The sequence below is a fragment of the Anabrus simplex genome, chromosome 2, assembly GCF_040414725.1.
Source record: "Anabrus simplex isolate iqAnaSimp1 chromosome 2, ASM4041472v1, whole genome shotgun sequence".
NCBI lineage: Eukaryota > Metazoa > Arthropoda > Insecta > Orthoptera > Tettigoniidae > Anabrus > Anabrus simplex.
Window position 1 is genome coordinate 1,174,964,006 of NC_090266.1, and position 16,760 is coordinate 1,174,980,765.

A 16,760-nucleotide genomic window follows, 5' to 3' on the forward strand; every position below is an offset into this window, starting at 1 on the left:
ATCGGAATCTATATGTAAAAAATAAAAACATCACTACCAGTGCAAAGAGGCTAGAAAATTTAATAATTCAAGGGCAAGCAATAAACAGTCTTTCAGGTGTCACATAATACATTAACACAGCCGAAATCGTTTTATAACGACCCCGAAGGGACCGCCAATCATCGGTCGTTATAGGCAATACACTCAAATCTCGATTAACCGAGATAATGTAGGGTTAAGGCTTCTCGGATAAGTATAATCGCGATTAACCCACAAAAGGTTAAAAATAGAACAGGAGTACAGAAAGTACAGTTAAAATGATAATAAATGATACTTCTGTATTGTTTTTTATTAACTTATCCAATACGTTGCAGTAAAATTAGGACTTAGCACAAATAATAAATGGAAAAATGAACAGGTCTTTTCGTTGCAACTATTAAGGCAAAGTAAAATATGCAGACTACCTAACTTTACTGTTTCTGAATATAATCAGTCATGGTTTTCTGCTTTTGTGCCGAGAAACACTATTTTGCTTCTGAAGTTTCTCAAAACAAGTTTTTCGATGATGAGAGCATCATCCTGGCAATATTATCCCGACCCTATGTAATTCTGTACTACTAACTCCCAACACTTACATTTTTAGCGTTTTTGATATCGCGGTTAAACCGCAACGCGGTTGATCCGATTACGGTAAATGGAGAGTTGAGTGCAGTTGCAAAAACCGGATTTTAGTTGTTGCTAAAAATGGCTTCTCTGTTTTAGACTGCACACTCACATGGTTACTTAAAAGAATTAAGTGAAAACTCCAATAAACACCGGTAACTGAAATACGTACTGGATTTACAGTACTGTATTAGTGAAGTGGGATTGCGAAGAATTTCAATGGCTTTCGTTTGAAGAGTAGGTCTATTGATCGGCACATTATTTGTTCTTTGCTGCTTAAACAATCTAAAGATTCTTCAAGATCTTTGTGCTCAGATCAGGCCCTCTTTATAGTTTAAGAATTTTCTGGGAAAAGAGACGATTTTATCGCCATCCTTCCAAATTGTAAAAATCGTTCAATGTGATACATTCAATTCCTTCCCAATGCTGACATTGGTTTCGCCATTTTCTAATCGCCTTATTATGTGCGACTTTTCTTATGTATTATATTGAACACTTTCCTTTTTTGGCGACATCTTCACAGCAATGCTTGCTTGAAATCTACAGTACAATAATGTGTTATATTGTCAGCAATCCCCAAAATACGTAACAAACAAAAATGCAGATTGGACGTTATAGCCGATACATTTCTCGGAAAATGTGATCAAGTCTTTTTTTTTTACGATATGTCGTAATATTAGACATCATACTAAGTGACTTAAATAGTGTTCATATAGGATTTAGAAGGGACCGTTAGATTCAATACGTCGTTAACAGCGGTTTCGACTGTGTTGAAAAATCATACACAAACGATGAAAAGCAGAGAAAATGCTCCAATAAAGGTGATCACAATGGCCATGTGAGATCAAACAATGTGACAAATGGGGCGAAAATGAACCCAGCATCTCAGAGACACTCCTGTAAGAAGTCCCACCTGAGCATGTAGAGTACCAAACTGGATACACTTGCCCAATAATAAAACAGGAAGTGACGTAATTTAAATTCCCCGACTGAGACTGCCACTTGTTAAATGCTCCCTCGTCTTCCGTCTCGAGTTACGTAGCCACCGTTTCACGTTACGTTCCCTAAATTAATGAGTTAACCACACAGGCAGTTCAAAAGCTTCACCTCCGCCTGTTATTAGGAGCAAGAAGGGGGGGGGACTTGCAAAGATCATTAGTCGGAAGGGTATTTCGATCATCAAGAAGGCCAACTCCTGAGTAATAAGAGATAGCGGAGTCGTATTACGAGGTAATCCACGGGACAGCAACCATCCTCTGAGGCTACTGACCTAGACACGTGTTGCATTTTGCTCACCAGGAGGAGGAACCATCCCTCCAAAAGATACTTCATATTCACGGAACGGTAAACCGACTCCTAGAACAGTACCGTGCTGTGTGTTTGTAGTAAGAATCAACCTACAGTAGAACCCCCGTTAACCAAAACAAAGGGGAGAAGTGGGGGGAAGGGGGTTTCAGATAATCATCGTTTCGGATAGTAATTGAATGCCATTTTTGGATGTTAAGAATAGTTTTTTGAAGGTTTAGATGAAAGGTAATGTATGTATGTCCTATATTGTTGACGTGGTATTTTAATACTGGAAATCCGAACTACTGAACTATTAACAAAATGTTCTATAGTGCTTGTACCGTACTGTAAATATACAGAAGGCCCTACTATTATTTTCTGAAAAAGTATTTTATTTTGTTTTCTCGTCGTTTGCTAGCAGTTATATCAAGGGAGAACATATCCTATAAAAGCTGTTCCTATGACTAAAAATAAGATTACGACACCTGTAGATCAAGTGTGTAGATCTTATTAGCAGAACGTCAGATAGCATAACAAATTATGTTTCCTTAATTCGTTTCTGTAATTCAGATTTTTTCCGATAGTTTCGGTTAAACGATATTTCGGTTAACGGGGGTTGGAAAATCCAGGGTGCTTGAGGGAAGTACATTTTTTTCCTCCTGGCTATTGGCAGGGCTCTGAATACATATCTCAAAAATAATTTTCTATTTCAAAAATTAAAAAAGGAGTTGAAAATTTGATGTTTGTAGCTCAGGTAGTATATAACCCAATGATAAAAGATTAAGGGCTTAGCTGACATAACACATCGAGAGCGTGGCTGCGCGGTCGCGCCACTTCGAAGATAGCGGGTTCGAACTCCACTGTCGGCAGCCTTGAATATGGTTTCCCATTTTCACTCCAGGAAAATCAAGGCCACCGTCGCTTCCTTCCCATTCCTATTCATCGTCGTCATAAAACCTATCTGTGCCTGTGCGGCGCTTAAGAAAACCATAGATTACAATATTTTCCGGTGTGAAAACCTTCGCTTCTTGTACGTACGGCTTTATGTGAGGGCACTAACATCACTGAATGAGGTGAGCGAATTAGTGGACCTTTTTCACTCACCCCCCGTCTAAAATCAGACATGCCCTACTGACCTCATGAATGTAAGGCCCTATCTGAAAGGTATGTAAATATGTAAAAGTCACTACATGTAGTTTAGTAATGTAAATTATTTAAGGAGATTTAGTTTCATTTATTTATTTATTTATTTATTATTGTTTTGTAAATATGCATATAAAAAGGTCTCTAGATTTAGTTTGAACTTAATTATTTTAGGAAATTAGTGATATTTACTTAAGGTGTATTTATTGTATGTTTTATTGAATCATCTTTAATTGGGAAAATAACCTGTTTATAAATCTATTATATTCTATGCATACTGCCTGAAGTACGATACGGCGGGTGGTATAAGGCGAGGGGCAAACGAACATAAGCTCAGAACGCAAACATTCTACCCATTTATCCATAAAGGACTTTAATTTGCTAAACCAGAAGCTACCATTTCCATTGATCAGGTGTTGAGTACTGGCAGTGGCAGAGGCCAGGGCAGTGAGTTTTGAAACAGCATCGACAGCACAGCAAGCTACAGTACTCCGGTGGCTCGAAACACTTAAGGCTTGACATTCACTAAACCAACTATCGAAAAGGAGTAATCTAAGTCTAGTGGTAGCCCACGTCTTGATCGCAGCATACGCCACTGCTCTGAATCATTAAATAGGAAATAGGTCCCAAATGTCGCGATAACAGTTCATGAAAATTTCTATCAAGAAAACTTTACTTTCTAGTACAAATATTTCCAGCTGAACATTCCCAGAACTACAGTTTGTGATAACAAGGCGATACGTCCGTGTGCCGGAGAGACGTCAACCAGCTAAGCAAAATGGAAGGCGAAACGCATGTAATGAACGGAAAATTGAAAAACAAATCAAGACAGGACTGCCAAAATTTCACCACGAGTGCTAGAAAGCATGGACCGACAGGTTCATTCTGTGATTGTTCGAAGGGTTCTTGTAAGGATGTAGTTCAAAGGAAGATTTCCAGAGAAGCCTTACAAAAATGAGGGAAAACTGTATGAAGAGGATTACATTATAGCAAATGATTAAAGTGAGAAAGATCAAGAAAGGTGACAATGTTATTTTCACAAGTGAGTAAATGTAATGGCCTTCCAGTCAGTGTAATGAGCACATGTATGCTGCAAAGTAAATTAACACCTAGAGTGTTGAGTCTTAGCAACGTTAGTATGGGGATGAACAGCGGGAACTGGGCAGGGAGAAAAGATTCCTAGAAAAAAACAGTACGGGTGTACATTTTTTAATCTTCCTTCGCTATCCGTCGTCCTTTTCCAACAAACTAACCCAGCACGAGAATTTTACAATGAACCGTCTTGACAAGATGCATACTTCAAGGGTTAACCAACGACAGTTGATTGTAGTTAACTATTGATATGTATGAGAGTCAGCCAAACCAGCCCAAGGATCACTAGTTTCTTATAAGAAGCAATATTATTCCGGGCCACAAAATTCGAACAGTATAGATATTTGTAAAATGGACATAAAAGTACCTAATTAGGGATATGTGAATTGTCACAAAGCTGCCCTGCATATTTTGAAACATTTTGGATTCTCCCATTATAAATTTTAGGCCAAAGTTTTCTTCATCCAAAAGTAACGAGCGAATGTTTTACTTCGAGGACAAAGTCTGGAAAACCTAATCTGCTCTGGAGAAACATGGCTACTACTTCCCCGCTGGAAATATGGCCATATTTTTCATTACATTGATTGTATATTACCAATGCCTGCGATTCTATCCATTCGATCTGAATGTGAACGTATACTAACATCATTCACATACTGTATGTTCAACTTTCTTCATAGATCCGTATCGCATAATTCACCGAATACTCGCGGCGTCTGCACGCACAGCGGCAGTTTATTTTAAACTTCGAAACTTTGCTTTCCGCCATAATCATCATCATCATCATCATCACAGACAGTTGTGTCTTTCAGCGTTCAGTCTGAAAGTCTCTAAATTTACTAAATGTCGCCACAATCCTCTATTTGCAACTAGTGCTGTGGCCTTACTTAGTTCAATGCCTCTTATCCTTAAATCGTTAGAAAACGAGTCTAACCATAGTTGTCCTGGTCTTCCTCTACTTCACTTACTCTCCATAACAGAGTCCATTAATCTCCTAGGTAAGCTCTCCTCCATTCGCCACACTATGACCGCACCACAGAAGTAGATTTATGCGTACAACTTCATCCATAGAGTTCATTCCTAAGGCTTTATCTCCTCATTCCGAGTACCCTCCTGCCATTGTTCCCACTTATTTGTACCGGCAATCATTCTCGCCACTTTCATGTCTTACTTCTAACTTATGAATAAAATATCCTGAGTCCACCCAGCTTTCGCTCCCGTAAAGCAAAGTTGGTCTGAAAACAGACCTGAAGTGCTAAAATCATTTCAGACAAACACTTGCGTAAAAAATCAAGGGATACGCAACAAATTACCTTAAGGAAAAAGCACATTTAGTGAAAAACGATTTAGATAACGCAGTTGCAAGTTGGTACACCACGCGTTCTGTATTTGTTCAGATAGCATCCGCGGAAACAAGACCTTAAAAACGAAAATAAGCCTTATTGTTTCAAGTATGCCAGAACTGCTTTCATTGTCCACCTTGCTGCTTATGACAAGTGCAATTTGGAACATTTAAGGCCAGATTTTTAACTACACCAATCATGCTGGTTGCGCAATCCACAGTCTTCACGAAGTGAGAAGAGAAGTATTGTCCGAGTTACAGTATGTGTGTGGCAATTCACGTATGTGTCGGCGGCCACCCTCATGAGTATCAATGAATCCCTCCTCTGCATTTAGGTCTGTCGCCCAGGTGGCCAATTCCCTATCATTTTTTTTACATCGTCTTTCTTTAATATTGCAAACCTGTAAAGATTGAAGGGGCTATGTACACTAGTACACTGAGGAACAGTTAATATTCTACTGGCCACGGGTTGGATATTCTTTTTATTTATGTACTCTCAATTCGGAGGCTGGGGATAACTAGTATTCATGGCACGTGCTTGATTGAAACTGGTGTCTGAAACCCAGCCTTGTTATGGTGTCTTAACGAACGCAGTGGCTCATAGGGGACTAGTTTAGTTATCGGCGTGAGCTTAGTACTGTGACTGAGGACCTGAATTCGAAATCATGCTGTCGAACACTTCCCTCTGAATTATTCCAGTCCCTAATTCCTCTTCGTATGAATGATTATTTACCCCAATTCGCCCACCGGAATTCGAACTCTTCATACGATGGTATTTCTTATCTTTAAAAGCTCCGCTCAAGGTTATTCGTCTACTAATATCATTCCACGTTGGCTGAATGGTCAGCGTACTGGCCTTCGGTTCAGAGGGTTCCGGGTCCGATTCCCGGCCGGTTCGGGGATTTTAACCTTCATTGGTTAATTCCAAGCGTCCGGGGCTGGGTGTTTGTGCTGTCCCCAACATCTCTGCAACTCTCACACCACATAACACTACCTCCACCACATTAACACTCAGTTACCTACACATGGCAGATGCCGCCCACCCTCATCGGAGGGTCTGCCTTACAAGGGCTGCACCCGGCTAGAAATAGCCACACGAAATTATTTCACGCCATCTTTGACAGCTCGCAACATACCACTTAGTCGAGCAGCTCTTCTCCGTACTCCCCAAGTCTTCCCAGCCCAAAGTTCGCAGCATTTTGGTAACACTGTTCTGTCGGAAATCACCCAGAACAAATAGTGCTGCCTTCCTTTGGATCTTTTCCATTTCTCGTATCTTGGGTTACATACACTGGAACCATTCTCTAATTTGAGTCTTGCCCGAGACTGAAACGCTCTTTTTACAGCCTCACTACAACCCCTAAATAACCTCAACCGTAATTTGAAGAGGCCTGTAACCTTTATGTACAGTCTCGTCATTGTAATTACCCCAATTAAGATATTTCCACATACATACTTACAGAGATCCCATATATTTACCACAGTTTAGTGGCAATTCACCGGGCACTACATTATCCTGCACAGAGTCCCCCTTTCAATGATAATGCTTGTTTAAAGGGGTCTAACATCTAGGTCAACGACCCCTAATAGTATGAAATGTAAGGACAATTTAAAAGTTCTAAATTCATCCAGTGACCAGAATTCAAAACGTGATGAATGGATGAATGAATATGAATTTAAAATAATCAGCGGATCAAACTCACAATACTGAAAGTTAAAAATAATTCCAAAATCTGTCCACTGTCTAGAATTCAAAAAGACTATGATGAATAATGATTATGAACTTAAAACAATCTGTGGATCCGACCCGCCCCACCTTCCCAGAAACTATTAAAACAATAGTACTACTGATCAAGCGACTGATTCCAAAGCACAATCCTGAATCGATTATGCTTTTTGTCTAATGGGGTCCAAAATCCAGGTCAACGGCCCCTCATAATGGTACTGATTGCTAGTAAAGTAGAACCGTGGTATTTGTCATGTTGCGGTACTAATCAAAAGTAGGGTCGACTCACGGTGTTCCAAACATTACTGTACTACTCACAAGTAGTGTACGTCGCACAGGTAACGCAGATCTATGATGTTTCCCATATAATAGCGTCACTCACACGCAACGCAAACCCACGGTGTTACTCACCTAGGTACATTAATCACAGGGACTCTTCCTATCCCGTGGTGTTCCTTACATAGTGGGTACTAATCACAGGTAACATAAGTCCGTGGTGTTCCGCATATAGTGGTAATCACAGATACTGTACACCCACAGTGAACCGCTCTCTGCTGCTACTAATCACAAACCTATTTGGTACCTAACATAGTGGTAATACTCAAGTAAAGGCGACCCATGGTGTTCCCCTCATGATTGTACTAATCACAAGTAGTTTCATGGTTCTCAATCATTCCTTGGTCGCCTCTTACGACAGGCAGGGGATACTGTGAGTGTATTCTTCGTCTGCGTCACCGACCCACAGGCGTAGTTGCCCTTTTCCCTGAGGCATAATAGTACGACGAGAGTATGAACTACAGCTACAAATTCCGTCATTGCTAAAACACACCGCACCTAGTCATCCATTATCACTGTACGTTGAGTCCCACGTCCTGTAGTTCCCCGTAGGTTAAGATGTAACGTGCTATTCTGCAGTTAGAGTATCTCCAAGGACCTTACTCTCCCCTGTACTGTTGAGTTCTTTGATCCCAGTGTTACACAGCTAAATGAGGACAACGCCCGTTCTGTTACAATGATACCAGGAAGACCGGATTCAAATTCCAGGATGTACAAAACTTAAATCCTCAATTCTATTTCCAGCGATTAAAATTAGTCTTAGGAATACATCAACGGTGTAAGTAAACTGCAGACATTTACCGTACTAGAGTAAATCGCAAACTAAGAGAAATACTGACACGAAGGAGACAGAAAAGCTAGTTATAATGAAGTTTCTGGAAAAACAAAAACAATATTCTCTTTCTAAGACAAATATTCTAGTATTAGCAAATACTTTGTCTTTTCTCATTTAGTGGTTCACCGTAATAACACTTAGTGGTTTGTGGCGACAGTGGAATCTATACGATACAGATACCTTTTTTTCTTTTCTTTTTTTTTTTTTTTTTTTTTTTTTACTACAACGAGCGAGTTTCAGGTTTCTTAGGATGTCCTTATAATCAATTTCTACTCTATTATTAGCCGAATCTTTGTTAGTTTCTCACATTCAAATTAACAGCTGTGAGTAGAGAAAACAGCATAATAAATAATTAAAATCCTCTCCAGCATTTCAAATATGTGTTGAATATGTTTTTATTATTTTTATTTCAGAATTTGCTTTGCATCGCACCGACACAGTTAGGTCTTACGGCGACGATGTGATAGGAAAGTCCTAGGAGTGGGAAGGAAGCGACCGTCGCCTTAAGGTTCAGCCCCAGCATTTGCCCGGGGTGAAAAGGGGAAATCACGGAAAACCATTTCCAGTGCTGCCGACAGTGGGGTTCGAACCCACTATCTCCCGATATCAAGCTGGTAGCCACGTGAACCAAGCCGCGCAGTCACTTCCTCCGTAAGTGCTGAAAATATAAGCTTGAATTCTTGTCGAGTTAAGAAGCACACAGTGCACTGAGGAACAAGAGTGAATATTCGACTGGCCACAGGTTGGGTATTATTATTTATGTACTCTCAATTCAGAGGCTGGGGTTAACTAGTATTCATGGCACGTGCTTGATTGAAACTGGTATCTGAAACCCGGCCTTGTTATGGTGTCTAGCGAGCGCAGTGGCTCATAGGCGACTAGTTTTGTAATCGGCGTGGGCTTAGTACTGTAACTGAGGACCTGAATTCCAAATCATGCTAACTCAAAATTAAAAAAAAACAGGAAAGAGGAAAAACGTAATATTTATGTTGTGTTTTACTTATTTTACAAAAGGTACTAACCACAATACATTAATTTAAGGAAGCAAATACTTTTTATATAAATTATTTACATATGGAGTTAGCATGGTTTAGTAGCAGACTCTCAAAAATGCAAGTTGGTTGTGTTATAGATATTACCATTAAAACTTGCTGGGAAAGAAGGAATGATATTTGTCTTTGTAATTTATACTTATTTGACATTTATTACGTACTATAGTCCACAGTACTTATTTCTCTCCGCCTGTACAAACATTTTTAATCATTAACAAAACAATACTTGCTTCTCACTTCATAAAAATCTTTCAGGTGATTCAGATCATTCACTTGTATACAGAGACAAATATTTTATACTCGTCACTTCCATACTCTGATTTATTACCACCACCATTAGTGGGTTTTGATTTTAGGGACTATTAGAACTTTGTCCTCTTCTGGAATGTACTTCCGAGCTTTTTAATATCAAGTTTCGCTAATTTATTGGGCAGGCATCACCATACACGCCCCCTGTCTCCCCTGTCTATAAAATATATAGATTTATTGTTCGGTTTCTCAATCATAAAGGAGGTGAAACTTATTCCAGACATTGAAGACGCTTGCCTGGACTTCATTCTTACGTCTTCTGCTGTACTTCTGTATTTTAGTCGGGCTGAGTGGCTCAGACGGTTAAGGCACTGGCCTTCTGACGCCAACGTGGCACGTTTGATCCTGGCTCAGCCTCGTGTCTGTAGATTTACTGGCACGTAAAGAACTCCTGCGGGATAAAATTCTGGCACCTCGGAGTCTCCGCAAACCGTCAAATGTATTTAATGGGCCGTAAATACATTATTATCATTATCATCATCTATTTTGTATTTCGCAATACTTCATTTCTCATTTTCCTTAGAACAAGATTCCTTGAAGTACCTATTGAATCTATGTTTATCTACTTAGCCATGCTAACTCCAGTCTATCATCTGAATTCCAAATCAAGCTACCTCCGTGGTCATGGCATGGTTTAAATTCAAATGAAGTTTTAAGGTTACTTTTTACATAGTATTGAGCAGGAGTTAAGACCATTTTTTTGCGATACAGTATCACGTCTTATCACGTGTCTATCCCGAAGTTGTGCATAACTCAATTTCGACTCTTTTTGGAGTTAGCATGCTTAGGAATTCAGGTCCCCAATTAAATGTCAATTGAAAACACACGGATGTTACAGGTAGCGAACTGCATCTCAATGGTGCGATGAATATCTGGCAGACGGTCCGCACTAAAATGGCGTGTTACAGTTATTGGAGCGGACAACGTCAAAGAACACCGGAAACAAAAGTAATAGGCACAAAGAAATCACCTGTTTTAAGCCGACTGTTAACCAAATGTGTGTGGCGACTAATTACATGGTACAAGAATAGGTGTCTCGCACTTTACCTGAAGTGAGAAAGTCTGATTCTGTTCCGAGCAAAGTCAGGTCCGACCCGGCCAAATTAGTAGTTCGGAACATCGGGTCCTGTCTAAGCTCAGTCCGTAAAATACGTTACGATAACCGCTACCTGATAAACTCCAGCATTTCAGTACGTGTAGTAACAATAACATTCACCTTGTAGCCTTCCAAATTCGGAACTTTAGTTCGCGTGGTCTAACTGCACAAGTTTGCTGCCTGGTACACGCACGCACATTAATGGTGTCCCGACATAAACAATCAACACTGCCCCACTCCAGTACTGAAAAGGAGGGGAGAGAGTAAAGGGATAGTGTTGAAGGCCACTCCAGTACTGAAAAGGAGAGGAAGGGAGTGAACAGGTAGTGCTGAATACACAGTGTGTGTATTCCGGCGTTATACTGTAACATTGTAATAAGATGGCTCCTATCCTATCGCAGGTGAATCGAGGCCGTATTATTGGCATGTGGGAGGCTCACATGGTCCCCCAAGCAATAGCAGAAGCAATACCATGCAGTCTTAAGACAGTTTGGAAATGGATAGAAATATGGCAAGAACGAGGTGAAGAAGAATTGGTAGACCCGATATAACGCAGCTACAAAATATTCCTAACTACTGTAGCATAAAATACTTTTCGGTTAAAAACCTCCTTTACCTCTTAATGCTGTAATTATCAGAGTATGTTACTTTTTAAATTGTTTATGATAAAATGCTATTTGTTCGGGGCGTCGACCTATAGAGTTCTTTTGCCCCTACTTGCACAATATATGAACCTGCATGTAATTGGAATTGCGGAAGTGTTGAGTGTTAAGGACGACACAAATGCGTAGTCCCCAGGCCAGGGATATTAATCATTTACAATTAAAACCCCCTGACCCGGCCGGGAATCGAATTCGGGGCGGCCGGACACGTTGCCCCGTACACCGCGGGGCCGGACGAGTAGGTAACCTAACGCTGTACTTCAATACATCTGTCACTGTGCCCATTTCGATCACAACGAAGTCTTGTAGCGGGCTGTCTGCATGCAGTCCATGCAGCAATGCGTTAAGCGAGAAGGTGAGCCATTGTGCCTTCGACACTACCCCTTCACTCTCTTCCCCCATGTTTTGTACTGGATTGGCCTTCAACACTACCCCTTCACTTTCTCCCCTTCTTTTCAGTACTGGAGTGGGGCAGTGTTGATTGTTTATGTCGGGACACCATTAATGTGCACGTCTGTACGAGCCGTAAGCCGACAGTCGAACCCCATCAGCAGCCCTGATGGTCTGCCGTTTTCCATTTTCACACCAGCTAAATTCCTTAATAAAGGCCACGTCCACTTTCTTGTCAAGGACAGCCCTAAGTTTGAAAAACAACAACTATTCTTACAGTCGGACAGCGAGATATGAGCACAGTGTTTTAGCGCTGTCTGAAGTATTGTTTAGATACATTTGTATTTACAAACGGGACTAATTTTCGTGAAGTACAACCCGAGCATTTTCCTGACGAGAAGTAAAATCTTTGTCGATGGTTCCTGGGCTGAATGGTCAGCATAATGAACTTCGGCTGAGAAAAGAAAAACGCTCTTAAACTCAGTCTGGGAGGGCGGGGTAATCTCACACGCACAGTGTGAGAATACAGTTCAGAAGTGTTATCAGCCTGCTGAAGTCTGCTCAATGATACGTCAATATTCACGGTAGTGAACATCTCTTAAAAAATGTTCACAGTCCAATCTTTGGGAGAAGTTCAAAACTTACCAGCAAAGAAGGAATAGTGGATGGAGCGGAAAATTCGTAATTGCACTGTAATTTCGAAGAGTTATTCCCATTGAGAAGAACTCTCGCTTTTCAACTATAGGGAAAGTAGGGTACCTAGTACCCTCCAAAGAAAATCAGCTCGATTTGTTCTGGGTGATTTCCGACAAAAGAGTAGCGTTACAAGAATGAAGAATGTTGCAAAGTTTGGGCTGGGAAGACTTGGGAGAAAGAAGACTAGCTGCTCAACTAAGCGTTATGTCCGAGCTGTCTGTGGAGAGGTGGCATGGAATGACATTAGTAGACGAATAAGTTTGAATGGTGTCTTCAAAAGTAGGAAAGATCACAATATGAAGATAAAGTTGGAATTCAAGAGGACAAACTGGAGCAAATATTCTTTTATAGGAAAGTGAGTTAGGGATTGGATTAACTTACCAAGGGAGATGTTCAATAAATTTTCAATTTCCTTCACGAAAAAAGACCGCAATTGTAGTGGCGGTGTAGGTGACAAGTCACGTCATCCATGCATGGGTGCGTGGTCCATAGCTGTGTTTCTGGGGAAAACTGGAGAATACAAGTTAACATTCCCCGTTTAGTAGGAATCAGCAGCGTAGCCAGGATTGGCCGATGAGGGAAGGTAGGAGGGGGGGGGGGGGGGCGGCGGTTATAGTTACAAAACTATGATAGAACATAATGAAGGTACTTGTGCGTGTGTGGTGCACACATGCTCGACTGTCTTATTATAAGGATACTGATACAAGTGAATTATGTTGATATTCAGATTGCAGTACAGGACAAAATCTTACATTAAAATACAGAACAAGAACAATACGATCAAGGTCAACAGTTTTACATCGAATTGTATGCTCAGTTTACAATATGGAATCCAACTTTCGAGGCTTCTTAGAAAATAAATAAATGTAGTATGGCTTTTAGTGCCGGGATATCCCAGGAAGGGTCCCAGGTGCAGGTCTTTCTATTTGACTCACGTAGGCGACCTGCGCGTCGTGATGAAATGAAGACAACACACACACCCAGCCCCCGTGCCACTGGAATTAACCAATTAAGGTTAAAATCCCCGACACGGCCGGGAACCGAACCCGGGACCCTCTGAACCGAAGGCCAGTACGCTGACGGTTCAGCCGACGAGTCGGACTCTTAGAAAATAAACTCAATAGGTCTCTTATTTTACAATTATGCATCTGTGAATGTTTATTTAGTTAACTGTTTATTGTCAGTTTCCGTTTATTTTATGTTTGTAAAAGTTTCATGAGGGGTTCTAAACCTCCCTCACCCCCTCTCTTGCTACGCCCCTTGTAGGAGTAGGGCACATAAACCTTCCCTTCTCCCAATAACAGCCTACTTTTAAATAATTATCAGCAATGCAAGCATATTAAAAATAATTGGTCACCCCTGCTTTATCATCGCAATAATTTGACTTATTAACTTCTAGCCCGCAGCAGACCAGAGATGAGACTGGTCGAACCGCGCTCTCGTCTGCTAGGCTGTAAAAAATAAACACTCGAGTTTGACAACGACAGATCTTCTCGCTGCCTGAGTCTGTATCTGATTCATAAGCTGTATCATAATATAATGACGAAGTCCGGAAAGGAAACCTCACCAATTGTATCATATTTATTCATAGATTTCCTGCGTTAAGAAGAGTGAGTTCATTCTTCGGTTCTAGTGGACCTGCAGGTTGTTTATCAGAGGGTTCAGGAAAGCAGAACCTTCTCGAAGATTTAGAAAGGCAACTCGCCCAAATTTTGATGAACCCTGCTTATTTTTTGCTCCGGTTACTGAAAGAACACACCACCTTCCTTGCTAGTGGCTATACGTTTGTGTCATGAATACAGTAATTTCCCATATTTATCTACAGTACTGTAAATTAGTGAGAAACTTACCCCATTAGAATGTTTTAAATGACAACAGTCCAGTTTAACGTAACAAAACTTTTCCGCTCGCCAAACAACTGAGTGCTTAATGTCGCCAAATAACTACTTGTTGCATCTCCCATCCAGCAGTCGAGAGGGTTAGTAAATTATGGAGCTAAAAACACCTGCTCGGACCGCCGAATGTAGCAAGTAGAAAAAAGAAACGTGGTATTACTTACGAAATATTCTTGGATCGCCCCATGGTGATCTTAAAAAACTGCTCAGTCCCAGTCCAAACGTAGCTCAGAACACCACTAACACAACTGTCAACCCTGCTTGGTCACCACGCGCCAACTACAGCTCAAGAAATTTTACAGCTAACACGGAGACCACTAGAACCCCAACTGACTCGTTGAGCGACGCGCCCAGCTTCACGGTGAAGAAGAAGGGTGGGGGAAACTCTGCTCGCACTGCTGCACGCAACTGCCATCTGGTAGTCCCCTCCACCACTACACGTAACAACAAGTACTAGGAAGCTGGAACATCAACCAGGAAGTTAAGGAATGGGGAAAATTAACAGATTTCATGGATTTGGCTCTGATCCGTCACAAGAAAATCAATTATTCACACTAAGTTTCTCTCTAAAATCATTACTACCTATTAAGCTCTACAGAAATCTTTCATTAAATATTCTCCCGTCACCAAACGAATCAATCCTGCAGCGGACTCTTTTTTTACCACGTGCAGGTCTCCCTTCAAAAGAAATTCCTACTGGTGATTTCAGCGAATAATGCTCTTCCTTTTTTTAAAAAAAAATTAAGTTCTTATCACACCTATCCAGGGTCCTTTTCGACAGGTATACATATACCAAGCTAGCATAACAATATCCAAAGTTCTATATAAAATTTAAAAAAAATCCCATGATTGCCTACCAAGCGTCCGCTGTTCAGCCCGAAGGCTTACGAGAAAACGTGGGTCAGCGCGACGAATCCTCTCGGCCATTACCCTTCGTCTTCCAGACTAGGGCCGCTATTTCACCGTCAGATACCTACAGGCTGTTCTCACGTGAGCTGAGAGGACCACGAACTAGCTCCTCAGATCTAGGTAAAAATCCGTAATCTAGTAGGAAATTGAACACGGGACCTGTAAAAGGCAGGCTCGCTACCCCTAGGCCATGAGAGATCTTGTAACTGTTCAAGAACAAAGTATTTTTGCGCGTTAAGGGGTGACAATAATGCTTCTAATTAATAGCATTTAACAATTTTGCCTTAAAACAGCAAACATTTCGGAAATTGTGGCATTTCTTTAAAAAAAATTAAAATATCCCATGTACAACAATTTTGTTACTCGTTATAAATCGTACTTGTATATGTTAGAGAAGTTAAATGAATAAGTCGCAGAACTGTATTACTTCTGGTTTTAATGCATTTCTTATATTTTATGAACATTTTATTAATATATGGTATTGTATCATAAAAAATTGTTTCATTTCATAATTTACCATAAAATATTTCGGAATGTTATCAGTTGTTATTAAAATGGATACTAAGAATCACAAATGCCACATTTGAAGGCAATCAGAGCCTTATTTCATTTACAAGTGACAAGTGACAGGAAATTGTCGGACAAGTTTACAGGTCGATCATTTTTTGTTTCATAAATGCTTACAAGCATGTAGAGTTATTCGACAATTTTGCAATTTTCAGTTTCACAACTTGCAGGTGAAAAGCTGATAAATTTGTCAAACTGTAGGCTCCTGGCTGAAGACTGTACAGACTATACACGATTATTTGTAAATCTCATTTACTGATCGCTATCGCACTTCAGAGCCATCTAGAGTAGCTATAATATGGGAATCTGAAAGTTTGACATGTCATGTAATGGAAACTTGTAACTTTTATGAAACAGAAAATTATTGTGATATATTGAAAAATTTATGCCGAATTGTCGAATTTATTACATCTGTCAATTTTTATGAAACAGAGGCCAGGTGTTATTTTGAATTCTGGGAAAAAATACTTCCCAGTAATTTACACTGAAAGAATCGCTTGCATTAACGTTAATTTCTGATTTAGAATTAAATAGTCCTGAAGTCTGGTGTCTCATAAAACCGTTTCTTAAAATCTGAATGAGCACGTTCACTTTTTTTCTTTTCTCTCCTTAGACATTCTCCAGCGATTGTGAGTAGAAAGCATTTTACTCAGATTATATGGTTAATCATGTTACATTATAACAATGAAAACTTTCCAAACCACACTACAGCTGTTATTTCAACGTCTCAGTTACCTTTAAAAATGGTCGCACACGAAGTAATGACACCATCGTGTGCTCC

At 40.3% G+C, this 16,760-nt stretch overlaps 1 protein-coding gene across 2 annotated transcripts in view; it reads right to left on the reverse strand.

Annotated features, from left to right (window-relative positions):
- LOC136864771 (lysosomal membrane ascorbate-dependent ferrireductase CYB561A3) overlaps window positions 1-16,760 on the reverse strand; it is a 317,068-nt gene that overhangs the window by 125,290 nt on the left and 175,018 nt on the right. Inside the window, exon 1 of one of the 2 annotated variants that reach the window (XM_067142142.2) lies at window positions 14,668-14,815. The exons of the other annotated variant lie outside the window; for it this stretch is intronic. Coding sequence (XP_066998243.1) covers window positions 14,668-14,690 — 23 coding nt within the window. The 5' untranslated portion in view covers window positions 14,691-14,815. Of the gene's footprint in view, window positions 1-14,667; window positions 14,816-16,760 lie in introns of those variants that run through there. 2 annotated transcript variants of the gene reach the window in all.